Source organism: Gopherus evgoodei, chromosome 1, assembly GCF_007399415.2.
Source record: "Gopherus evgoodei ecotype Sinaloan lineage chromosome 1, rGopEvg1_v1.p, whole genome shotgun sequence".
Classification (NCBI taxonomy): domain Eukaryota; kingdom Metazoa; phylum Chordata; order Testudines; family Testudinidae; genus Gopherus; species Gopherus evgoodei.
Genome location: NC_044322.1, coordinates 315844638 through 315871541, shown reverse-complemented (window position 1 = coordinate 315871541; position 26904 = coordinate 315844638). Strand labels below are relative to the sequence as shown.

The 26904-nt window shown below is 39.8% G+C and overlaps 1 protein-coding gene across 4 annotated transcripts in view; it reads left to right on the top strand.

Annotated features, from left to right (window-relative positions):
* DOCK4 (dedicator of cytokinesis 4) overlaps positions 1-26904 on the top strand; it is a 422511-nt gene that overhangs the window by 149053 nt on the left and 246554 nt on the right. For all 4 annotated transcript variants that reach the window (XM_030549017.1, XM_030549015.1, XM_030549016.1 and 1 more), the window contains exons 3-6: positions 2685-2725; positions 4327-4382; positions 6535-6631; positions 25996-26144. In XM_030549017.1, the coding sequence (XP_030404877.1) occupies positions 2685-2725; positions 4327-4382; positions 6535-6631; positions 25996-26144 (343 nt within the window). The remainder of the gene's footprint in view (positions 1-2684; positions 2726-4326; positions 4383-6534; positions 6632-25995; positions 26145-26904) is intronic.

The following is a 26904-nucleotide window of genomic DNA, read 5'->3' as shown; positions in this document are numbered from 1 at the left end:
TGGATAATTCTCTGAAAACATCTGCTCAAAGGGTAGTGGTAGTGAAAAAAGCAAACAGAATGTTAGGAGCCATTAAGAGAAGGATAGATAAGACAGAAAATATCATAATGACACTACATAAATCCATGGTACGCCCACACTTTGTGTGCAGTTCTGGTCACCTCATCTCAAAAAAACATTAAAATTGGAAACAGTACAGAGAAGGGCAAAAAAAATAAGGGTTTGGAACAGCTTCTGTATGAGGAAAGATTAAAAAGACAGGGACTTTACAGCTTGGAGAAGAGATGACTAAGAGGTTCAGAGGTGAAAGTAAGGCGGTATGATACGGCATACCAACAGGAGCCAGTACGCCATGCCAGACTGCACTGGCTTCTGCCCCAGTTGACATAAAGGCCCTGGGGCTCCCAGCCAGAGCCAATGCCCCAGGGCCTTTAAATCTCGAGAGGTCCTGCCTTTTCTGGTTGAGGCCACACGGCTTCCGGATGAGGCCACGCCCCCTCAGGACTCTGGCAGTACTGGTAAGTCCTGTAAGTTACTTGCACCCCGAAGAGGTTATGATAGAGGCAGGGCCGTCCCTAGATCAAATGGTGCCCCAGACGAGGACAGTCTTCGGTGCCCCCCCTCCATTTGTTAAATTTTTTTGAATACCTTATAGCACTCTGAGTCCGGCGCATCCCAGGCCCCCTAAGCCCAGCACCCCAGGGGGTTGCCTGGGTCCGGTCACCTACCCCTAAATCAGGCGCTGGATAGAGGTGTATAAAATCATGACTGGTGTGGAGAAAGTGAATTAAGAAGAATTTACTCCTTTACAGAGCACACAAACCAGGGGTCACCCAATTAAATGAATATGCAGCAGGTTTAAAGCAAACAAAAGGAAGTACTTCTTCACACAACTCCCAGTCAGCCTGTGGAACTTGACAGAGAGTGTTGTGAAGGCCGAAAGTATAACAAGATTTAAAAAAATATATATATATATATAAGTTCATGGAAGATAGGTCCATCAATCGCTATTAGTCAAGATGGTCAGGGGTGCATGCTCTGGGTATCCTTAGCCTCTGATTGCCAGAAGCTGGGAGTGGATGATGAGATGGATCACTTGTTAATTGTCTGGTCTATTCATTCCTTCTGGAGCACCTGGCACTGGCCACTGTCGGAAAACTGGATACTGGTCTGGATGGACAATTGGTCTGACCTAGTATTAGCATTCTTATGAAATTTGCAGATAGACAAAGTAGGAAAAATGGTACTTGAGAACTTTAGAATTTTATTTTAAGAATATTTACTTTGTATATATTGACATGTAATGTTGACAACTTGTGTTTTAACAGTGATAAAGCTTTAACTTTTTGAATCTGTGTGTGCTATCATTAAATAAAAATTCTGACCACCATAAGTTCCCATGACTGTAAAAATTAAAATCAATAAAAATGAAAGAATGCTTAAAACCCATAATATTTGCACAACTGTGTAAATTTAAATTAACTATCTAAAAATAAGCTTACAAATAAATATTGATATTATCCATCAAAAGTATAATAAAAAAAAATTAAATTCTGCTGAGCCTTCATATGTTTCTGTTTGTCAAAGGAATTCTAATGACTAGGTTTTACCTTTAACTGTATTCCTTTTTGTTTCTTTTCTCTGTTTAATTAATATCCAGGGAGAAAAATAATTGTTAAACAGCAGGGAGGTCTCATTGTGGCTTTTCTTTTTGCTCTCGTGGTTTTTCCAAGGGAAGCTTGACTTTCAGCAGGAGGCTTTCAAACTTCATGCCAAATCACAAGTTTAAATCCTAGAGCAGTGTTAAAGATCCCTGACCTACTACTGTTTTGGAATGGAATAAAATATTTGTCCTGGAATAAATATAAATAAAAATATTTGTCCTGGAATAAAAATATTTTTAGACTTGATTTTAATGTAGCTACAGAACTAGAATAAAGGAAATAAAACTGCATTTCTTTCATAGAATTCCTTAAGATCCTACGTAAAGTCAAGTATCAGAGGTGTAGCCGTGTTAGTCTGGATCTGTAAAAGCAGCAAAGAGTCCTGCAGCACCTTATAGACTAACAGACGTATTGGAACATGAGCTTTCGTGGGTGAATACCCACTTTGTTGGATGCATCAGGTGCCACAGGACTCTTGGCTGCTTTTACCTAGTGTCTATTTTTCAAAGCTGTATTTTTGTTGTTAAAGATAACATACATTTGTTGGCATATATGTGGGGGTTTAAAACTTTGATCTAGTTAGTCCTGCGTGATTAATCTTTGACATAAAGTGCATTAAATCTACTTTAGTTATTTTGAATTTGGTTCATTAGGATTTTTAGTATAAAAATGTAGCTAATAGCCCTAGCCTGGTCAGCATAATCATAGTTCATGATAACAGTTAATGGTACTGTCCACCTTTTAATATTTGATATGTTGCTTGATATAAAAAGATTAAGGTGCATTGTTGGGGTCATATTTGGAAGATATAGGAGAAAATAACCATGAGGTAATTTCAGTTGATACTTTAGCGAGTTAAAAAATTACTTTTCAATGCACAGAACGTACTCAAAATGACTGTAGTCTATTACATTGTTGTATGTAATAGTCACGTCAGTCCAAAAGAAAAATATAAAACAAGTTTTTGAAAATGACAATGGTTTACATAGTTAAAAAACCAAAAATGTTATTTCTCCACAGGCTGGTACAGAGGATTTGCGTTAAAAAACCCAAATATCAAGGTAAAAACCCAAATGTTTCTAACTATAGTTTGAATTCTTTGACAGACATGTGAATTCAGTCAAACGTATTCATAGCTGAGTGTAAGAATGATATTTACCATTATGGGAATGACAGTTTGATAAGATACTATGGTATTTGGTGTTATGTATTTTAAAATCAACATTGACAGAAGTATCCTTGATAGTGGATTATATTTTTTTTGAAATGCTCTCATGTTAATACTGTGAGCCCCTTGGATGTCAAGATCTCTTGGCAAAATTAGCTTTTGTTTAGGCAACATAAGTTAGGGTAGGGGGCTTACGGGAGAGCTAAATGAAAGTTTAGAGAGTTAGCTACCATGAATGCATGGTGAAAATAGTGTTGATCAGATTCTTTAACTTTAACGTTCAGACTAAGTGTGGCCTCAGAGACCAGTTAGGTATCGTACCTCTTGCAAATGCACATTACATGCATATGACACTTCTTGATGCTAGTGAAAGTCATAATGCTAGAGTGCGACCTCTTATTCTTTCTGACTTATACTTTTTTGGATGAAAATAGGTTCAGAATTAGATTGTGGTGATGTTGGGTTCTCATTTTTGTATCTTAATCTGTTTTGTAAGACATTCGCAATTACCCTTGCGTGGCTTTGGAGTTGTTCTATAGCCTAAAGTGAATATTGATTGCATTTGATCATCATGTGCTTACAGTCAGTGTAAGTTTGTACCCTGCCAGATGTGTCAAAAAAAGTTATGAATGGGACGTTCTAAACACAACTCAAGCTCTGTGAGGAAATGAGCTAGCCATTTGTGCAGTGTTGTCACCTTTTGTGGATGAAGGTGATTTTCTGAATTTGACCTTGAAAACAAGTCTTCCTGAGGGCAGCATGGCCTGCTAGTGCTGCTCTGCCAGACCTCTTCACTAGCTACTCTACTATCTGTCTCATAGCGAAATGGGGCATCACCAACGGTTCTTAAACCACGATGGATTTTATTTTTAAATTTTCTGTCGGAACATTTTTTTAAAACTAGCAACATTGTCCTTTTTGGAAAATTCATCAGGGCTTTCTCTTGCAATTGTTTCTTTACGTCAACTTGCCTGCTTTATTTACTGCCCTGCTTGTGAATCACAGTGCTCTGTAAGGAGTGCTTGGTGGTGGTGAATTGTTGCTGCTTTGCTACCAGAGGACATAAAAGAATAGTGTATTCTTGAGTAGATCCCAAATAAACAGTGGGGAGTCATTAAAAACCACTGTGTTTTGAAAATCCATTCCAGATGTGAATTTTAAGATGTCATAGATAAATGTTGGCCACAGACTATTTGACATTATCCCCTTAAAATAGGACTTAGTAAAAATGGTATCTATCAAAGAACTATACTGCAATGTTCTATACGTTCTATACAAATTTTTGTTTCATATTTGAAGTTTGTCATTTAAATCTCTATATACTAAATGGTTGCAGTGGTATTTTTTTTGTCATAAATATTGTCACTTATAAAAAGAATCCGCTATACACTGTGCAAGGTTTTCCCTGAAATGGTTAGCCTAAACTAAGATTCTCTCCTACAGTAGGCAGCTTGTTAAAACTTTGTGGATTTATTAAACTATTTTCTCTTTCAGGGTATATTTCCATCCAACTATATCCACCTGAAAAATGCATGTGTTAAGAACAAAGGGTAGGTGGTGATTTTGTATTCAGCTATTTAAGTTAGCTGGGGAGAAGGATCTGAAATTGTGCAGATTGTTGTAACAAGGCTGCATTTCAGGCAGGATAACGATATAAATTTAACTTGTATTTAACCCTGTAAAACTTCAGCTCACTGCCCCAAAGGATTTAAATGAATATCCTTAACCAGCCTGGCACTTTCATTCAAGCTTAAGGTAAAAGTCACTTATTTTAAAAATACATGGAGCAGAAATGATTTCTGTGTTGTCTAGCGTATGCAGAGAACAATTACTTGTTTTTAACTATTGGTGTTAATCAGACTGAGTTTAATAGGCTGGCTCTCTTATTTAAACACAGCTCCCTACAGGGTTCTGCATAGAATAGTCTATTAGCCGTTGCTGAACATTGCTCATTTTATTTAGGGTGACAGCTGCTTCATGGCAGAACTAGGTTGCCATTATTTGAAACAATCTCCTGGCATTCACACACAACTTTGAAAGGGACATTTTCAAGTCAGTGTACGCATTAGAAAAAGATTTTACAAATCTAAAATTAATAGCATTGTTTTCATGTATTTGTTTCTGAATTACAGTGAAACATTTTTTTGTTTTAGTTTTGGATGTTTGCTAGTCTGTTTTCATTATCGAAAGCAGAGTTAGTAAAAACCAATAGATTAGAAATTCTTTCAATTAAAAAAAATGAACGTGAGTAAAAGAGAGAGTGACATTTTGTTTTTTAAGGTGCAACTTTTAACTTGACATCCCATTTAAAATATCCTGTTTATCAGTGGTTATCATGCCAGCACAGTTTTTTTCTTAGATGTTCGCACAATTCCTGAATATTTATTTCCTAGAATTGGCCATCTTTTGCTAGATGCATTAAGAGAGGAATTACTGATTGAAATTAGCAAAAATAATTTGGAATTACTCATCATGGAAGAGTTCTTGTTTTCAGGGTCCTTTTGAACTGAAAGGACCTGGATAGCATGTATTACACAAATGCTTGAAGGTTTAAAACTACATCTTCCTTATGGGAGGCGAGAATAAGGAAGTAAGTAGAAAGTCACAGCTCCATGACTGGCAAAGAAAATCTTCCTGTTTGGCATCCTCTAACAACTGGAAACCTGGTCAGGACAAGTGCAATTGAATTCCTTATTGCAGTTGAATAAGCCCCTGTCTGTACATTTCTAAATTACTATGCTGTCTCTGCCCAGCCAGTTAAGCCATTCAGTAGGGCTGGTTGAAAATTTTCCACTGAAATTGTTTGTAGACAGAAAATAGGGTGTTTGACAAAATAAAACTCTTTGTTGAAAGTGCACAAAAATGGCTTTGTGTGGAAAATTTCAGCTGCTTCATGCCCCAATTTTCCTTTATGTGCTCTGTTCTGTAGCCAAATTACCTCTCCCATGATGTCTGTGGCCAGGGAATCACATGGTGCTCCACAACAACTCAGCAAAAGGGGAGACTGTGGTGTTTCATGGGAGATGTAGTTCAGCAAAGAAGTCAGGCCATAGTTAACTATTTATTGCAAACAGCTTCCTCCTCCTCCTCCAGATTAGACCTGATCCTCCACTGTGTGTGCTGTTTTTACATCTGTGTAACTCTGAACAAATGGAGCTGCACTAGTGTAAAATCAGTGCAACACAATGGAAGATTTTGTCCACAGACTTTGACTTATACATTTTCCTAGCCAGTGCAATAACGCCACAACCCCTGTTTCTATACTGAACAACCTTGCTAGCTTTGTTTCTTGAGTTCTTCCATTCTATCACCTCTTTTTATAGAAATTGCATTTCTGGAGTCATTTACATAAACAGAAGTAAAAAACAAAAAGGGGACATGTTCACTTGTTTAGACACTAAATTGTAGTAGCACCAACAAACTTTCCTTTTAGTTGAATAGATATATACAAATGTGCTTGAAATAATTGTATTGATATAAAGCTATGGGTGAAATCCTGCTCGCTTTGAAGACAAAATGGCAAAACTCCCATGACTTCAATGGGACCAGCCCTTCACCCTCTGGTGTTTTTTTTTCAAGTAAAAAGAAAGAAGTCCCATGGAGGTTAATAAATATCAGTGGTTAGAGAGAGATTTTATGTTAGCAACAGCAGTGTAGTTTATATTATTTGTATAATGCCATATATTCTTCTGGATGCCACAGGCAGTTTGAAATGGTTATTCCAACAGAAGACTCCGTTATCACAGAGATGACATCAACTTTAAGAGACTGGGGGACCATGTGGAAACAACTTTATGTGGTAAATACTATATAATATTGCCTCGCTTGAATGCAGTTTAAAATAGTTTCTGTCAGCTTACAAATAATAAAAGAAAGTGGTTTGTATTTAAGAAAAAACAAAAGGAAAAAAGTATTCTTCCAAAGATCATATTGCCCCTGCCCCTCGCAGCATTTATTTAAACCTCTTTTTTTTCCCCCCCAGTGTTTGTTTTTTTTTAAATCCAATATTATGGTTTTCTGCCAGAGACTAACTAAGACATCTGTTGACTGTGTAATTGATAGTAACATAAATGAATAAATGGGAATGGCTTAGACTGTTATCAAAGTCTAGATTTAAAAATGGTACGATTTGGGAGCTGTGACTGCAGAAATCTGAATGATAATATTAGCATGGCTATTAAAAGACAAAGACCTAAAAGAGATCAAGAAGAAGAAGATCAAATGGTTCTTTTTCAAATATAAACAATCAGAAGCTACAAGCAATAAGGTAAAGGAAATAATGTAGAACATAGTAACAACCAGAAGGTAACATGAAAACTGCAGTTTCAGTCCATAATATTAATCAAACAAGAAAGTAAACTGCCACAGTTAGTTGCAGCTATTGTAGGGGGGAAAGAGTGAAAAAGACTTTTCCAAAATCGGACACCTTTATAGTAGCTGTGGCTTTGATTTGACTTAGCTTTTGGAATGGTAGGTTAAATTTTGCAAAGATTGTTTTAAAATAAAATTTTTTTGATGGGCAAAAAGTCAAGTACCCACAAGCCTGACTTTGAACTTCTTTTGAAAGAAATGCTGAATAGCCAGTGGAAGGAAAGCAGCTTGATACTTAGGTAAAAAGTAAGATAAAATATGTTGCACAAAGTAAAAGTGTGATTCCCGACCTGAAACAATGACCTGCTGCCAGACAGAAGAGAGATTTTAAAATGCAAGTACTGAAGTTGTCAGTTACATAAGTATGGCATATAGGTTAGTTTTAAAAATATTGGCAGGATGGGAGAGAACAGCTTTTATTTTGGCTTGCTGTACCTTTTACTTTATTCTTAGCAAGGACAATTTTATTGTTTTTGCCTTGTTTATACTTAAAACCCTGCAAACTCAGCATGGGTCAGCCTGTGATCTGAGAGCCCTATTATTCTGTTTGCAAGGCTTGCAAAGAAACCAATCCCTATAAATTAATTTGCAGGCCTGATTATAAATTGCGTCCAGCCTTCAAAGAGGGAATCCATTCTCACTTACCTCAGCACCTCCTGAGTAGAGCCCAAATTCAGCAAAGCATTGACTTCAGGCCATCCCTATTCGGCATCACACCTAAACATCCACTTAAGTCCCATTAAAGTCAGTGGTGCTTAAGTTAACATGCCCAAAGCTAAGCATGTGTATAAGAGTTTTGCTAAATAGGGGTAAATGTGCTTCTTATGTGAGGTCTAATTCAGGAGGATTGTAAAAGGTGAAATCACAGCACTACTTGTGGAAAGGAGGCTGATTAAAAGTTATTTCCCATGGATTCACAAAACCTTGTAATTGTGACCACCCTCCATCCGTTTCTATAAAATCTACTGAACCTTTACTACTGAAAGTTTGGAGAGAAAAAAATCTGAAAAGGAGTGTTAAAGTTATAGTGCAGGGGTAGGCAACCTGTGGCACGTGTGCCAAAGGTGGCACACGAGCTGATTTTCAGTAGCACTCACACTGCCCGGGTCCTGGCCATTGGTCCGGGGGGCTCTGCATTTTAATTTAATTTTAAATGAAGCGTCTTAAACATTTTAAAAACCTTATTTACTTTACATACAACAGTAGTTTAGTTATATATTATAGATGTATAAAAAGAGACCTTCTAAAAACGTTAAAATGTATTACTAGCATGCAAAACCTTAAATTAGAGTGAATAAATGAAGACTTGGCATACCACTTCTGAAAGGTTGCCGACCCCTGTTACAGCGTTTCAGGGATTTGGTTCATGCTTCCAAAATGCTTTCTCCTACAAACTCCAAATTCGCTTTGTTGAGCAAAAGTACCATTTTAATATTTTGATGATTGGGTAGCAGAGGATTAGTGGGAGCTATTCAAAGTTGAATATGATTTAAAGAGCCTGTGATAGAGTGGACATACGTAAGGCTTAAGAAGGTAGGGTTTAGGTTTGCTAGAGGTTTGTTAGAGCTAGGGCATAAAAAAGAGGCGAAGGGAGAATTTCTAAAGGGAAGAGGAAGTGCACTCTGTCCCCAGGTCCAGGGAGGACACACTATGATGTCCTAGACCAGGAAGCAAGGAGAATTTGGGAAATTGACTGTCATGTTTAAGTAGAAAGAATATATTGCTTGTTGGGGATGGTGTAAGATAGGGACCATTTCAGGGGTGGTCAAACTGTGGCTTGTGAGACACATGTGGCTCTTTTACCGTTAAAGAGTGGCTTGCGGAGCCAACCAACTCCCTCCATTTCCCACCTACTAGATGGGGCGGGGAGTGGGGGGACAACTTGGGACCATTACCTTGCAGTGGAGTAGTGTAGGTGTAGAGACGTCTGCCCAGTGGGGAGGGGGATCTCGAGGCTTCAGCAGGAGCAGAGCTGAAGCCACAACCCCTGTCAAGCGCCTCCCATGGGGCTGAAGCCATGAGCCCTGGCAGGTGTGCCCCAGCTCTGGAATGTCGGAAAATTGTCATATGTGGCTCAGTAAGTTTGGCCAGCCCTGGACTAATTGGTTTTTCCCTTATTTGAAGCAAACTATCTTTTATTGCTATTTCTGGACCAAGCTCAAGAAGGCTTCAGTCCTGACACTGCATGTATCACTGCTCTACAGCCAAAATGCTTCTGAAATAAATGTAGTCCAACTTTACTAATTCTGGGTCACTGAAAACGAAAATGATGCTTAAAATTGTTGATTGGCTCTAGTTTTCAAGATATGCTATTGGGTCAGTATGTACAACCCTTGACTTGGGAATGGCGGAGGATAAGTGAGTTATAAAAAATGGAAACTAGGTCAGATCACGAAGGATGAATATAGGCAAATAACACAGGAATGCAGAGGCAAGATTAGAAAAGCAAAGGCACAAAATGAACTCAAACTAGCTATGGGAATAAAGGGAAACAAGAAGACTTTTTATCAATACATTAGAAGCAAGAGGAAGACTAAGGACAGGGTAGGCCCACTGCTCAGTGAGGAGGGGGTAACAGTAACGGGAGACTTGGAAATGGCAGAGATGCTTAATGACTTCTTTGTTTCGGTCTTCACTGAGAAGTCTGAAGGAATGTCTAGTATAGTGAATGCTTACGGGAAGAGGGTAGGTTTAGAAGAGAAAATAAGGAAAGAGCAAGTAAAAAATCACTTAGAAAAGTTAGATGCCTGCAAGTCACCAGGGCCTGATGAAATGCATCCTAGAATACTCAAGGAGTTAATAGAGGAGGTATCTGAGCCTCTAGCTATTATCTTTGGGAAATCATGGGAGACGGGGGAGATTCCAGAAGACTGGAAGGGGGCAAATATAGTGCCCATCTATAAAAAGGGAAATAAAAACAACCCAGGAAACTACAGACCAGTTAGTTTAACTTCTGTGCCAGGGAAGATAATGGAGCAGGTAATCAAAGAAATCATCTGCAAACATTTGGAAGGTGGTAAGGTGATAGGGAATAGCCAGCATGGATTTGTAAAGAACAAATCATGTCAAACTAATCTGATAGCGTTCTTTGATAGGATAACGAGCCTTGTGGATAAGGGAGAAGCGGTGGATGTGATATACCTAGACTTTAGTAAGGCATTTGATACAGTTTCACATGATATTCTTATAGATAAACTAGGAAAGTACAATTTAGATGGGGCTACTATAAGGTGGGTGCATAACTGGCTGGATAACCGTACTCAGAGAGTAGTTGTTAATGGCTCCCAATCCTGCTGGAAAGGTATAACAAGTGGGGTTCCGCAGGGGTCTGTTTTGGGACCAGTTCTGTTCAATATCTTCATCAACGATTTAGATGTTGGCATAGAAAGTACACTTATTAAGTTTGCGGACGATACCAAACTGGGAGGGATTGCAACTGCTCTGGAGGACAGGGTGAAATTCAAAATGATCTGGACAAATTGGAGAAATGGTCTGAGGTAAACAGGATGAAGTTCAATAAAGATAAATGCAAAGTGCTCCACTTAGGAAGGAACAATCAGTTTCACACATACAGAATGGGAAGAGACTGTCTAGGAAGGAGTATGGCAGAAAGAGATCTAGGGGTCGTAGTGGACCACAAGCTTAATATGAGTCAACAGTGTGATACTGTTGCAAAAAAAGCAAACATGATTCTGGGATGCATTAACAGGTGTGTTGTAAACAAGACACGAGAAGTCATTCTTCCGCTTTACTCTGCGCTGGTTAGGCCTCAACTGGAGTATTGTGTCCAGTTCTGGGCACCGCATTTCAAGAAAGATGTGGAGAAATTGGAGAGGGTCCAGAGAAGAACAACAAGAATGATTAAAGGTCTTGAGAATGTGACCTATGAAGGAAGGCTGAAGGAATTGGGTTTGTTTAGTTTGGAAAAGAGAAGACTGAGAGGGGACCTGATAGCAGTTTTTAGGTATCTAAAAGGGTGTCATCAGGAGGAGGGAGAAAACTTGTTCACCTTAGCCTCCAATGATAGAACAAGAAGCAATGGGCTTAAACTGCAGCAAGGGAGATTTAGGTTGGACATTAGGAAAAAGTTCCTAACTGTCAGGGTAGTTAAACACTGGAATAGATTGCCTAGGGAAGTTGTGGAATCTCCATCGCTGGAGATATTTAAGAGTAGGTTAGATAAATATCTATCAGGGATGGTCTAGACAGTATTTGGTCCTGCCATGAGGGCAGGGGACTGGACTCGATGACCTCTCGAGGTCCCTTCCAGTCCTAGAGTCTATGAGTCTATAAAGGGAAGGGATCTCAATTTAAACCAGAAATGACTAAAATACATCTTTGACTGGATCTTTGAATAAATCTATGACTGGGTTTGGACAGTACTTGCTTTTGAGGCAAAACAATGAATGATGCAATCTGAAGCTGGTATTGCGTCATACATGATATGAATTGCATCTTGTTATTCCTAGAAGTCATGGATGATGCAATCATAACGAAGCTTACATCACTCTGCTGAACAAATTGCCCTATATCAGCTCTAGAAATCATACAGTGTTGTGCTCTCTTATTTGTCAGTGTTTGATTTTGCAAAGGGACACATTTCTGTTTAGCCAGAGTGAGCAGAGATGTCTCGTACTTGTGTGAACAGTGCAGATAACTTCTGCTATGTTTGTGGTGAAGTGACTTTTGCATCACAAAAGCGCGGTCTAACCACTCTGGTTAAGAAAGCCTATCACCTTTATTTTGGCTGCAAAATTGGAGATCAGGACAAGAGGTGGGCCCCACACATATGCTGCAAGACTTGTGCAACAAATCTTCGCCAGTGGTTGACCAGGAAAAGGAAATCTATGCCTTTTGCAGTGCCAATGATTTGGAGAGAGCCAACAGATCATACCAGCAATTGTTACTTCTGCATGGTGCCTCCAGTTGGGAAAGGTGTGTCAAAGAAGAAAAAGTGAACTGTGCATTATCCAAACATTCCATCAGCTATACGCCCAGTACCCCACGGAGAAGGACTGTCGGTACCTGATGCACCAGAATCATTCTCACTTGAGTCAGACGAGGAAGAGGATGAAACTTCTGGTCCTGAACCATCGATGTCACAGGACCCACATTTTCTCCCATCCTCCTCCTCTGAACCACGCCTCCTAACACACGGTGAACTGAATGACCTTGTCAGGGATTTGGAACTACTCAAGAGTAAGGCAGTGCTGTTGGGCTCCAGACTACAGCAGTGGAATCTCCTGGCAGGCTATCAGGGCAAATGGAGCCCATCAATGCTTGCAGACTGTTGCTGGACAGTGACAAGAGATGCTCCATTTAATGAATACAAGAGACAAGCCAAGAAGCGCCGAGTAGACAGTGAATAGGACTAAACTATGTACATACTAGTTTTTTGCCTTTTGTTTCATAATCAATTTTATTTATATAACCCTTTTGCTGATTTTTAAAGTGTTACATAAACAGGACAGGTGAAATATTATCATGTAAAGCAACCATAAACACATGAAAAGACCTAGGTTTACAATTGATGATTAAAACTCTACTATCTACACAATATACATAGACATAAAATATAAAAACTTAAATATCTTAGAAAGAGTAGCCAATTAGTTGTTTTAATTGTCATATTTGAATTCAGCACATCAAAATACATAATAAATATCACATTTTATCTCTGAAGCAGATGACTTCTCAAAAATTGTAGACCAGTGTATTCAGCGAGGCCAAGGAATTGCTCTGGGCAGGGATGCCTGTAACATAGTGGCCATGAACAACACATTGTTTCTTTTTTCCTTGTTTTATTTCCCTTTCCTGATACCTGCAGCTGTGGCCCAGCCATATTAGTAATGGTTTTTAAATCTATAAACAGTAATGTTTTATAAACTTTAAGAAAATTGACTGAAAGGGGGGCAGGGGAGTGGAAGGGGCATGGTCCCATTCTTCCCTAACTACAAATGTGGGGATTCTGGGGAGGTGGGCAGGACTTATGGGGCATGGAGAGGGGGAACTATAGGGCATAGAGGATTGGCACTGAGAGAGGCAGGGAACACCAGGACATAGAGACAGAGGACCATAGATAGATGCAGCCTTTTTATCTACATTAAAAGGTTTGTAGATACACAAAACTGATAGAAGCCCTCCACTTTGATCATTCCCTCCACCATTCTTAATCCTATACCCTACCCAGTTTGAATTTTCTTTCCTTCCCTCCCATCACCTTTTATGAATGCAATAAGTAGAAGTAGTATGTCACTTTCGGCCTTACTGATCTCCCCGCCTGCAGACACTACACACAAACTGCATTTAAATTTCAGGAATTTGTTTTTTAAAAAAGGGAACTCTCCCCCAAAATTTGTTAGAAAGAGATAAGGCAGAAAGTGTTTCATTGGCATTTAGCTAGCATCTCCCCAGAATTACATTTTCTTTGTGACAGTTCCACAGCTTTATAAAACTCAAATGTTGAATCTGGAAATGGCTGATTAAGGGCTCCAGCCAGTTGTCCATCATTGACTATTGCCAGGTCTAATTTACATAACCCACCCAACATTAATTATGCACCCTATAATTAGGTAAAATATAAGCAACGGTCAAAATAACAAATTACTAGTATATCATAAAATCCAATTTCCTATCTAAAGGATACTCTTCTAACTTGCCTTACTATTTATTAACATGTTCATATGTGGTATTCCAGTAAACTATGTTATGATGTTGACTGCAAAAAAGAACTATGAGTTAGTTACTACATAATATAGTTATAAGTATGAACTTGAAGGGTCTTGCATACACTTAAACATCCTATAATCAACATATTTTATAGCACTAAACAAATGCAATCATGCTATTTCTGTGAGTAAAATATTCTTCTACTGCACCCACACATCAGTGAGAGAATTTATACAACTGACCAATCTGAATGTTTCCTGGAACTATGTTCCTTTCACAATCTTTGCATGTTGAACTTATTTATAAATTCAACAATGTATGTCTAACAGCATATTTTTCAATATAGAACAAAATAAGGGGCAAGCTTAAGATACGTTGGGTCATACTGAGTCATAGAATATTAGGGGAATTGACTGGATCCCTTAATTGTTCATTGCTAGACTTAACTTTTACATTTTATTTTTACTAAGGGACCTTATTTCCAAACACGCTGAGTATCTGCCCTCTGAAAAACCAGATCCCTTTAAGATATCTTGAGCTGGACACTTAAAAATGGAGATGTGCAAAATCACTAGTGATTTTTAGAAAATTTAGATCAGGAAATTTTGAGAGTTGTTTCTGCAGGCATCTTCTATACAGGTTGCATGGCATTTGTGTTTTTAAAGAACCTATTTTACTGTGGTTAGCACAGACCAGATATAAAGAGAGAGGGCCTGATCCAAAGCCTGTTGAAGTTAATGGAAAGACTGCTCTTGATTTAAGTGTTTTGAGTCAGATCTGTAGTGTTGTCATTAGATAGAGTGGTGCTGCCTAGGTGGCTTGCATCTCTTGTTCTGTGAACCCTCACCACTCCAGCACTTTGAGCAGAGGCACATTGGAAGTGCATTTCGTTTTCAGTATATTTGAATCCCCAGGCAGGCCTATATTGTAGTAATTTAGTAGTGTACATGTACCTCTTGCTTTCAGGAGTAAGTTACTGCAGTGATTGCCACTTGGGGAAAGTTTGTTTAAAAAAATGTGTTTGCTTATAAACATAGTACTTCTACAGTGTGTTAAACTGGCAGGATGAACTGCAGGATTCTTCAGAGTACTCTCTGGGGTCTTGCAAATTTCCAGCCAAACAAATCCCAGGGGCAGCCTTTAAAATGTCCAAAGCGTTATTTCTTCTGCATAGTTCCACTTGCGGGATCAAGGTTCCTGCACTGAAAGCTTCTGGAACCTTCTGGAAAGCAGTGTCCATTGGGGCCATTTGCCCTTCCCTCCCCCTGTCATCCTGATGGGTTCTGAAGGTATAAAACGGAGAGTGGTTCCGACTACCCCTCAGTTCCTTTCTAACTGCTGAAGGTTCAGCAAGCTCCAGTTGCACATAGTGTCCTTGATGCTTGCCTCTTGTTTTTTTCTTTGCCTTTTTCTGCTCTTTTGATGCAAATTTTGTTTATAGTTTGTCAGCCAGATTTTTCCTTTAAATGACACAAGGCAATCTCCATCCAGCCTTTGCTTTGTTTGGACCACATCACACACCTTAACGGGTATGGTAGCTCACCAGGCCCAATCAGCTAAGATGACACTGAATAAGTTCAGTGTCACCTTCAAAAAATGTCCCTTAGAAGTAGGTTTGGCTGCCTCTCACACCGCTGCACAGGGGAGGCATCTCAGTCTGGTCACTGTCAAGGTCTCTGGCCTTGTTCAGGTTCACCTAGGAGACCTGCCTATGTGCTTAAAGTGTCTCTCTTGATGTTTCCAAAGGATCTGGATCTACGGTTTCCAATTTCTGCCACCCAATGTGGATATGGAGCTACGAAACTCACATCTAGATCCAGCAGCTTAGTGTGGATCTGGGGCTGCAAAACCTGGATCCACAAGAGAGCACTGATTGAGTGCTACCAAACCTCCCCCCCCCCAAAAAAAAAAAAAAACCCAAACAAACCAAAAAAATGTATATGAATCCATGTCTGATAAATATTGCTTTGGATCGCTGATAAGAGTCTGAATCCAGATTCTACAGTTAAACATGAAGAACTGCCAAGCACAGTTTCCAAGAAGGGATCTGTTACCTGGGATCCAGCCAGCATGAGAATCTGACATCTTTGACCATTGAGTCACTTGTTTACAGGTGCTTTACCACTAAGGTCCAACATTCACCCAGATCGATGGAGTCTAGTGCTACATTTCCAACACCATGATCTTTGCAGAACTGCTTGCCTCACTCTGTGGTGCTGGCACTAGGGTGATGGGGGTGCTGCCACACTAGCTTGAAATAGAAATAACAAATAACAAATACATGGTTTTCATCATCATCACTTCCCACTATAAAAATTATTGCAGCACCCTGGCCTCACTGATTCTTTGCCCAGCAGAGTGGTGTAAAGAAGCAGATCAGTGTGGAGGTCTCGCAACACTGGAAAAAAAGAAATGATCAGATCTGGAATGGTGGATCCCTCAGTTTACATGACAGTGTTTACACACTGTTTCCTGTCTGGCCATTTTCAGATGCCCTGCTTGTCTGGGAGAAAGTTTTCCCTTCCAGTGTTCTATCTGTCAGACTCTCTTGCCCTGAGATGAGGTGAGAAAAGGGACTGTCCATTGTTAGGCTCTCTTACTATCGGAAGTGGAAAAAGCAAGTTTACTTAGTTCTGGGCCTGTCAGTTCCCTTGGTTCTGGGTATGAACTTGAGTTTTTCTCAGGCTTCCCAACATGGAAAGGTTCCAGCAGCGGGGAAAGGCTCCAGCAGCTGCATGCTGCCTCCTTCTCAGTCAGTGCCTTGCCCCAGCTACATGTAGCTACATGCCACAGTGCGAATTCAGCCTTCTCAGTGCAGCATGTAGCTGCACTTACTGCACACACTACTGCCAGTATAGACAAGGCCTAAGTGTTGAGACATCCATCACCTACACTTAATGGTGCATAAGATTTGTTTCCTGGCCACAATGTGAGTGAGATTTGCCCATCTGTCATACAATGTGTGTCACTGGGCAAAATGTCTGGCTGTACTAACTCCCTGAGATTCATTGTATTGCTCTCTGGGTTCCAGAAACAGAACTCTTTCTAATTTCCAGACATATTCCAGAGTTGGTACTCTTTCTGTGCCATGGTCACATGTTTGTCTGTCTCTACAAATAACTCTGACTGGAGTCAAAGAAGACTTCTGTCAATAAAACTGTACCTTACTACCTGGCTTTTCTGTGGCAGCAAGAGTTCCATTAAATACCTGGCTGACAAATGATTGGGTATCAGTCTTTGCATAGACTTGTCCATCAGTAGAGTGTCCAGATGGTTCTTCACTAGTAATTTGCACAAACAAGGGTACTCATTTAGGAGATGTGTGCTCACTGATGCCTTGATATATTCCAGACTTTGAAACTTTCAGGCAGTGGACAGGTTCAGTATTGGTGCTCTGATGTGATAGACTGAATACCAGGCTATATTTGAGGCCTTGGTTGGGCTTTTTGTGACTTTACCATCTTTTCTTGAGACTAGGAACACATGAACCATAATGTCTCAGTATTTTCCAGTTTCCTTGTTTCATAACATGGGGAAGAACATCCTTCCAGGGAGTTCCTTCCTTCCTGACATCTGCAATAAAAATCCTAGAAGATGTAAGGGATTCTTCACCTTGATATTCGTCCGCTCCAATGTTTGTGATTTCAGTGGAAGATGCAATCAGAATCTGTCTAAATTCTGATGGGACAGCATTATGGGAATGCGTTATACACATCACCAAAAAGAAGTTTATGCTAGCCAATTGTCAGTCAAATTTCCTGATCATAAAGGTCAGTATCCTCATTGTATGGGTCCTATACCTCATCTACCACAGGAAAATGATATATTCATAGATTCTTTAAGAGCTTTTCACTGGACTGTACAAGTGCTCTAACCATGGGTCCATTTTATATTATCTTGTTCTACAAGTGGGGTAAAATCAGAAAGGCTAAGGCATAAAATGTGTTCTACCTAGCAAGGGACGTAAAAGGCAAGAAGAAGAGGTTCTATAAGTATATTAGGATCAAGAGAATGACAAAAGAAAGTGCAAGTCCTCTACGTAGCATGGTAGGAGAGCTAATAACAGGTGACTTCGAGAAGGCTGAAGGATTTATTGCCTATTTTGCTTCAGTCTTTGCGAACAAGATCTGTGATTAGATACTTAACACGATTAATATTAACATCAATTGGGAAGGAACATAAGCCAAAACAAGAAAAGAACAGTATTTTTAGTTAAGTTAGATATATTCAGTTTGGCAGGCCCTGATGAAATTCAGCCTGCAGTACTTAAGAAAATAGTTGACGCAATCTTGGACCCATTAGTGATTTATCTCTGAGACCTCATGAGGAACAGGTGAGGTCTGAAAGGTCTAAGAAACATAGTACCTCTTTTGAAAAAGGGAAGCAAAGAGGACCTGGGTAACTTCCATACCTGGAAAGATACTGGACCAAATTATTAAACAATCAATTTTTAAGCATCCTGAAGACAATAGGGGTAATAAGTTATAGACAGCATGTATTTATGAAGACTAAATCAATGCAAACCAACCTATTTTTCTTGTTTGACAAGGTTACCGTCCTAGTGGTTGGGGGGATGCTGCTGCATATGTAATATATCTTGATTTTAGCAAGACTTTTGATTTGCTTTAGTAAGGCATATTGCACTCTCATAAGCAAACTAGGGAAATGTGGTCTAGATGAAATTACTATAAGATGGGTGAACGACTGGTTGAAAGACTGTACTCCGAGTACTGTTGTTATCAATGGTTCTCTGTCAAACTGGGAGGACGTATCTAGTGGAATCTCACAGCGGTCTATCCCAGTCCAGCACTATTCAATATTTTCATTAATAACTTGTGTGACTGGACGGACGGACGGGGACACACACACACACACACACACACACACACGCACACACACACAAAAGCCTGGAAGCCTTGGAACCGCTGTGCCCCCAAACCATTCAGCTGGGTTGGCCTCCCACACTGCTCTGCTTGTGATAACCAGCCAGTCGCTCCGGGGACTGTTACCACCCAACATGACAGCAGGTTGTGCCATACATCCAACTGAGTCACCTGAGGGCTTTTCCTAAGCCACTCATGGACCGACAATAGAGGCACCAACCAATTGCCCAGTTCCCCAGCTTTGCAGCACTGCTGGAGTATAAAGTGAGAATTATACTGTCTTGCACTGCACAGAGGTCTGTACGGTGCAGGCTCATTAAATTAGTCTGCATCCCCTGCGATGCAGGGAAAATATGCAACAGCCTTTGTTACTAGAGCTGAGATTTCCAAACACTTCACTCAAAGACATATTGGTTAAGATAAAACATAACACAAGTTTATTAGCTACGAAAAGATAGATTTTAAGTTGTTATAAGTGATAAACAGATCAAAAGCAGGTTACCTAGGAAATTAAACAAAACCACAATCCAAGTCTCATACAAACTAGATAGGATTTGAATCAGCAATATCTCACTCTGACTGAGGTTTTAGCTTCCTTCCACAGGCAGGGCTTTCTTCTTTCCCACCTGGGGCCCCCTTCCCCAGTTCAGTCTTTGTTCCTCCAGTGTTTCCAGGTGTTGTTTTGTAGGGGATTGAGTCCTAGTCATCATGTCACTTCCCCCTTATATAGTTTTTCCATATAGCTTGCACCCCTTTGTTCCAAGCTAGGTTCCCAGCCCAGTTTGTGAAAAAGTACAGATACCAAAATGGAGTTTAGTATCGTGTGATCTGGTCACAAGCCTTTACATGCTCCTGATGAGTCATGGCATGACTGAAGCGTCCACAGGTGAGAATAAGCTCGTCCACTCTGTTTGTTGAGCACTGTCTAGCTTCTTCGTTGTAGTACCTGAAAGGCTAGTTGTGGGTGTTTCCAACTTCACAACATCTCTCAGTAACACATCACAAAACTTCATAACCTTGGATACTATAACAGCACATACAATCCAACAGGATATTAACGTTCAGCAGATCGAGACTTTAGAATGATACCTTACATACTTTGTACAAAGGCATACTTTGTACAAAACATAAGATAATTACATCACCGTGGTAAATATGGGATACTTTGGAGTGTAGAATGTCACAGTTTGAATAATGAAGTAGAGATTATGCTTATAAAATGTGTGGATGACACCAAGATGGGAGGGGTTGTGAGTACTTTACAGGGCAGGACTAGAATTCAAAACGACCTTAACAAATTGGAGCATGGTCTGAATCAACAAGATGATGATAAATAAAAACAAGAGCAAAGTACTCTAATTAGAAAGAAAAAATGAAATGCACAACTACAAAATGAGGAATAACTGGTGAGGCGGTAGTATTGCTGAAAAGGACCTAGGGGTTATAATGGATCACAAATTGAATGAGAGTCAACAATGTGATGCAGCTGTGAAAAGGCTAATATTCTGGGATGTATTAACGCAAGTGGTATATGTGAGATAACAGGAGGTAGTTGTCCCAGTCTACCTGGCGCTGGTGAGGCCTCAGCTAAAGTAGGGTATCCACTTCTGGGTACCAACCTGTAAGAAAGATGTGAACAAACTGGAGAGTGTCCAGAAGAGAGCAACAAAATGGTAAAAGGTTTAGAAAAACTGGTAATGTTTAGTCTTGAGAAAAGAAAACTGAAGGGGGACATGATAACAGACTTCAAGTATATTAAGGGCTATTATAAAGAGGATGGTGATCAGTTGTTCTCTGTGTCCGCTGAAGGTAGGACAAGCAGTAATGTTAATGCTGAATCTGCAATAGGAGAGATTTAGGTTAGATATTAGGAAAAACTATTCTAACTGTAAGGCTAGTTAAGCACTGGCATAGGTTGCCACTTGAGATTGTGGAATCCCCATCACTGAAGATTTTAAGACCAGGTTGGACAAATACAGTAACTCCTCACTTAAAGTTGTCCCAGTTAACATTGTTTTGTTATGTTGCTGATCAGTTAGGGAACATGGTTGTTTAAAGTTGTGCAATGCTCCCTTATAACATCATTTGATAGCCACCTGCTTTGTCCACTGCTTGCAGATAGAGCAGCCTGTTGCAGTTAGCGGGTGGGGGCTTGGAACCAGAGTGGACTGGCAGCCCCCCTACCAGCTCCCAGTTGCCCTAAGTTCCCTGTGCAGCAGCCACCCAGCAGGCTATCAATTGCTGGCAGTTCAGCTGTCCCTCCCCCCACTGCCTTGTGCTGCTCCTGCCCTCTGCCTCTGAGCTGCTTTCCAGAGCCTCCTGCTTGGGGTGTGTGTCTGTCTGTGTAAAAGGTTGGGTAATGTAAGGGTGGCTCCCTTCCCCCTTCTCTTGCACCCCACTTACCCCATCTTCCATAGAGCAGGGGACACACACGACAGGGCTCAGGACAGAGGAAGCTTCCTGGCAGCAGCTGCCATCTCAGCTTGCTGATCTACTTAACAAGGCAATGTATTTAGAGTGGGGTCAGCATACTTACAGGGGCAATGCACATCACTCTCTCACACACAGTGTGTGTGTCTGTCTCTGTCTGCCATGCTGTCTCCCCTCCCTCCTTTTGTGCTGCCTTGTAGAGTGTGAGGCTACATTATCAATGAGTTAACCCTTGAGGGCTCAGCCAATTGCTAGTTCATCATTTAGCAGTAAAGTATTCCCTGGGAAATATCCCACCCTCTGACTTGACCACCTCAACCAAGCTTCACAATCCTCATCGCTGTGTACCAGTATTAAATTGTTCGTTTAAACCTTATACTGTGTGTGTGTGTGTGTGTGTGTGTGTGTGTGTGTGTGTGTGTGTTTATATAGTCTTTTGGTGAAAAAAATTCCCCTGGAACCTACCCCCCCCCATTTACATTAATTCTTATGGGGAAATCAGATTTGCTTAACATTGTTTTGCTTAAAGTTGCATTTTTCAGGAGCATAACTACAGTGTTAAGCGAGGGAGTTACTGTACCTCTCAGGGATGGTCTTGATATACTTGGTCTTGCCTCAGCATAGGAAACTGGACTAGATGACTTCATGCAGTCCCTTCCAGCCTTGCATTTCTATGATTCTGTGAAATACTAATTAAGTCCTTTCCCCACATGGATACCATGGTTATGGATGGTTTTGATCCAAAGACAAATAAGTCCTAACATCAGTACCAAGAATATGTCTCTATAGGTTGCCATTGAAGTAACAGGTTTTTTGAATGTTGGTCCAGTTGGTACCAAGTTGCTATCATAGAAGATTAGGGTTGGAAGGGACCTCAGAAGGTCATCTAGTCCAACTCCCTGCTCAAAGAAGGACTAATCCCCAGACAGATTTTTACCCCAGTTCCCTAAATGGCCCCCTCAAGGATTAAACTCGCAACCCTGGGTTTAGCAGGTCAGTGCTCAAACCACTGACCTATCCCTCCTCCAATCATTAGCTATCATTAGGTATGGTTACTGATCGGCACTTCTATCATCAGTATCATGGGTATGATATTAATATCCATAAAGTCCTTGTTTCCAAACTACTGGGTCTCCTGCCTGAAAGATGAGGCACAAGTCTCCATCCAGGTTTGAAATTCTCTGACAGACATCTTGAGTCCAGATTGATCTCTTGATTATGAGTCTTATTCTAAGATCTAAAAGATTGTAATGAAAAGCAGGAGTTTTTGATCAGTCAAATCTTCTCTGTAGCTTGGAAGACATCTTCCATCTGGGCATCTCCTAACTGGATGGACCTCATTAACTCCTGAACTATTATTGTACATTATTTAAAAGAAGATGCCTTCGTGACAGCTCAGATAGTTCCAGAGATACAAGCCTAATTATGTCCTTTAAGTTGCATTCTTACAGAACAGGTGATCTTGCCGACATCTCCATCTCATCAGTCTAAAATGTCAGAGATGTGCATCTCTTTCAGACCACTAGGATGTCTGTACATCCTTTGGCATCACCTACATTCAGAATGAGAGGTATCATACTTTGCATACTCAGAGAACTTTGTCATTATTTATACCAGGGCAAAGCCTATTTACTAGTTCTCCAATCCCTTGTAGAAACGGAGCTGACATGAGGAGCTAATCCATCATAGTACAAAGGTTGCCCATCTAATGTGCTCTGTTTCACAATTATTGGGACCTGACAGGGCTTTGACTTACTGGACAAATGTAGCCTCCATGGTATGCCCTGACATAATCTCCATTGCATCATGTTGCATGATTGATACTGCAGCTATATATGCTTTTAGCAAAAATGTTTCTTCGTTAACTTTGTTTCGAGAGAGCAAGATCAATGGTTTCTATTCACTCTTGATCTGTCATCCAGAGCTGATGCTTGTTTATCTAGAACTCCTCAGTTTACTTTCCTGGGGGATAAACTGCTTGCTAAATTCCCACAAGTGAGAACATGCAGATGCCATTTGAAGAAGAAATGAAGATTATTTACCTGTACCCGGTTTTCTTCCAGATGAGCCTCTGCATATTTACATTCCCTACCGCCTTTCCCTACTTCTTCAGTCTCATGTTAGGAATTCTGGAATTAGTGGGAGGAACTGAGAGGTGGTCAGGACCATTCCCCCTTTTATACTGTCAGAATCTTCCGGGATGGAAGGGAGAGGGAGGGGCAAGTGGCCCCACTAAGCAGTGCTTTCCAGAATGTTCTGGAAGCTCGCATCACAGGCACCTTGATCCCATAAGTATGAATATGTAAAGGCTCATCTCAAAGAGCTCTGGTTATAGGTAAGTAATCTTCATTTCTTTCTTGATTTAAGAATATTTGAGCAGTAGGGGAGTTGAAAGTTGCGTTTTTTGTTTTGTTTTGCCATTAAGTAGAAATCAAACTTTTTTAAAGATCCAAAAGTGACTGCAAGGATTCGTTTGTCAGAAGAGTAAAATTAGAATTATAAATTCAGAAATTAGTCATTTTCCATCTTGCTGTCAGTAGTAAAGAATGGTTCTCTATGGTCCATAAAACAACAGGCCTGGCTAGTTTCAGTAGAGCTCTTATAAGGCAGAGTGCTATAGAAGCAGCTAGTCTACCACATTTTTAATCTGATGGCACTACAGTTTATTTTTCAGCCTAAGACTGGGTGCGATTGCTAATCTGTCTGGTGTGTTTTCATCTTGTACAGGTCCCTATAAAAGCATGTCTGTCTCCCTTTGGGATTCTCTTGCTTTTCAGGTAACACAATAGCAATTAAATTTGACAGTGAAGCTGTAATGAAATTGTATGCACTACTTAATTTGAGATAGGCTTCAGTGCTTCATTATTTAATGTGAGTCAAGCAAAGAGATCTCATTAAATAAGGCTCCTGTACATATTTAATATGACAGGGATGTGGAATCTACTCCTTTTTATAGTAAGATATGTGGGCTCTAATTTCGTAACCTATATGATTAGTTGAATTAATATATCACCGAATCGTCTGTAAATACAATTATTTTAAATGTACGTACTTATTAAGGTGCTTAGAACTGTTCTTCATTATTTTAACTCATGAGAATCTTTCTCTGCTAACTTGTATTTTTCTGCACTACGTTTCTAATAAAAGTGAAATTAATACATCTCTAGGGTCTTTCTTAAGCCTCCCTCATCTTCTGCCTCAAAACCAAAACAAAAAAATCCCTCCTTAAGTTTATAATTTTATAGGCAAAAACATTTTAGTATATCAATGTATTCAATAATACTAGGATACCTTTTGTACCAAAGTGCAGCTGTAAAGCATAGATTTGATTAATATTTTGGATATTTTAATTTCTCAGCAATAGTGACAATTAGAAAAACAAGATGTTCTTTGGGTCAGGGACCATGTTTTTGTTCTGTCTCTGTACAGCATCTGATCCATAATCAAGGCCATTAGGCATAACCACAATGCAGATAATTATAAAATATCCAAAATATTTATAGAGCTTGTAAGATATTGAACATCAGACTAAAATAATTGCGAGGAAGGTCACATTTTGTGTCCTGTGGTGGTGTCCATTGTCCCTGGCCTAGCCTATATTTGATATTGGAGTTGAGCTATTTGAAAAAGTATATTTCTTCAACAAAATTAGGGCCTGCTATCACTTACTGAAAGGAATATTGACCCACTTGTGCCTGATGGAATGTTTTTCAGAGTTTTCCATCTGGAAGCAGCTCTATCATCTAGATATTCTGGTTTGTTTCTGTTTTAAGGGACCTGTGCATGAGTATCAAGACCTGTGTTGCTAAGAAGTTCATAGGATCCTGTTGCTTAATCTTCTTCATAGCAACTAATTATGATTATTTGGCACCAAAAGTGGGCTCGGTGCTTGCCTCAAAGGATTTATGCTGTAAATGAAATAAATAAGGAAGACAAAACAAAGCGGTTGGGAGGGGTTGTTGGGTTCAAAAGTTACAGATACGCGGTAATGATGCGACAGAGGATTTTGACTTCTCATGGGAATTGTGCAGCAGGGGCAGCTGATGTTCCTGTGTTTATGCAGCTGTTCATAGTAACAAGGAAAAGAGGAAGAGGAGATACTGTGCCAGGATAAGAAGAACTAGCTCTGAACACAATGTTTTTCAAAACTTTGTGTTACGTCATCAGATCTTAAAGATTCAAAGCACTTCCTCAAAATAAGGTTCTCCAGACAATACAAGAAATATGACAACGTTAATTAGTGAGAGTTGGAACTGGTGAGGGAAGGGGACTGTTGATGATGTCCTTGGTTTTTACGGGAAATGAAATATACCCTTAACCATTGTTAAGGTAGGAAAATGTGGGGTGAAGAAGTCATAAGGCAATTCAGATATTTCCCCCTGTTTGAGAGTCAAGTTAAGCAGAAGGTGCCTGTCAGGAAAGATTTCAAAACATGTGCTTATAGGTATTTGCAGTTGACCCATGATATATACTACCAGTAATCAGGCATGTCTAAATAAGGACTGAAACGGACTCTTTGCTTCTAAGGCCGGCAAGAAGTAGTGAAGGCTATGGAGGCAGTGGTTCAAAATTAGCCTTTAGTGAACACAATTAGGTTGTGCTTGAAGTGATGTTGAGTCTGTGGATTTGTTTCTACCCTCCTCACCTGTTCTTTGAGGGAGGATCACAGTAGATGGGGCCAAGAGAGAATGAAGCACAGAGGGAGAAGTTAGGGAGGGTCCTAGAAGAGCTTTTGTCCCCACCTCACAATGTACCTGTTTGCGTTGTTGACCTCCTCAGTTGGTATAACTGTTGTTCGTATATCTGACAGAGAAATGAAGGGGATCTTTTTCATCGACTATGGCACATAATGAATGAAATCCTGGACCTGAGAAGGCAGGTGCTTGTTGGCCATCTCACCCATGACCGGATGAAGGATGTAAAACGGCATATCACTGCTCGCCTAGATTGGGGCAATGAGTGAGTAAGAGCTTAATAATAGAAACAGTTATGGTAACCCAGTCATAATAAATGAATCACTGTGCCATAATTGTATGCTCATGGTAACGTTAAAATAAAGAACTGGTTTGTGGCAGAAATGCTGAGTCTGATGTCAGCATTTTCTGAGGACTCCTCCCCTCCCATCAGTTCTCTTCTGCAAGGGGAGTGGATTTGAACCAGCACATTCTACACTTTGAAAATAAATGATTCATAGCTTTCCTTTATTTAAAAAAACAAAAATAAAACAAAAAAAAGAATATTTGCTTCATGTTGGCATTTACTTAGCAATCCTAGAAATATAGGGCTAGCAGGAATCTTGAGGTGAAAGGTGACTTCCTTTTTAACACCTTATCAATACATGCAGGGCCATATCTTCAAATGGTACAAATCACCATATGCTGATTGATGCCAGATGAGGTTTTGGTCCAAGATTTTTACTTTAATTCTGTCATGGGTCAGTTTTTACCTGGGCAGCTTCAAAATATATTAAGAAACAAACAAAAATTATTAAAGAAAACCCATTAGATGCCTGCATTTTGCTTTCACCTGAATATTTATTTAGGAGAACTAAGTAAATCATATATGCTGTCACTGTTTTGATAGGCAGAAAAATACTTGTTTGCTTTTTATTTAGCTAAACTCATACCATATCAAAGGCTTTCACTTCACTGTTACTAACTGCATAACAACATCATGAATTCTAGAAATAAAAAATGAATAGCTTAAAGTTTTGATGTTG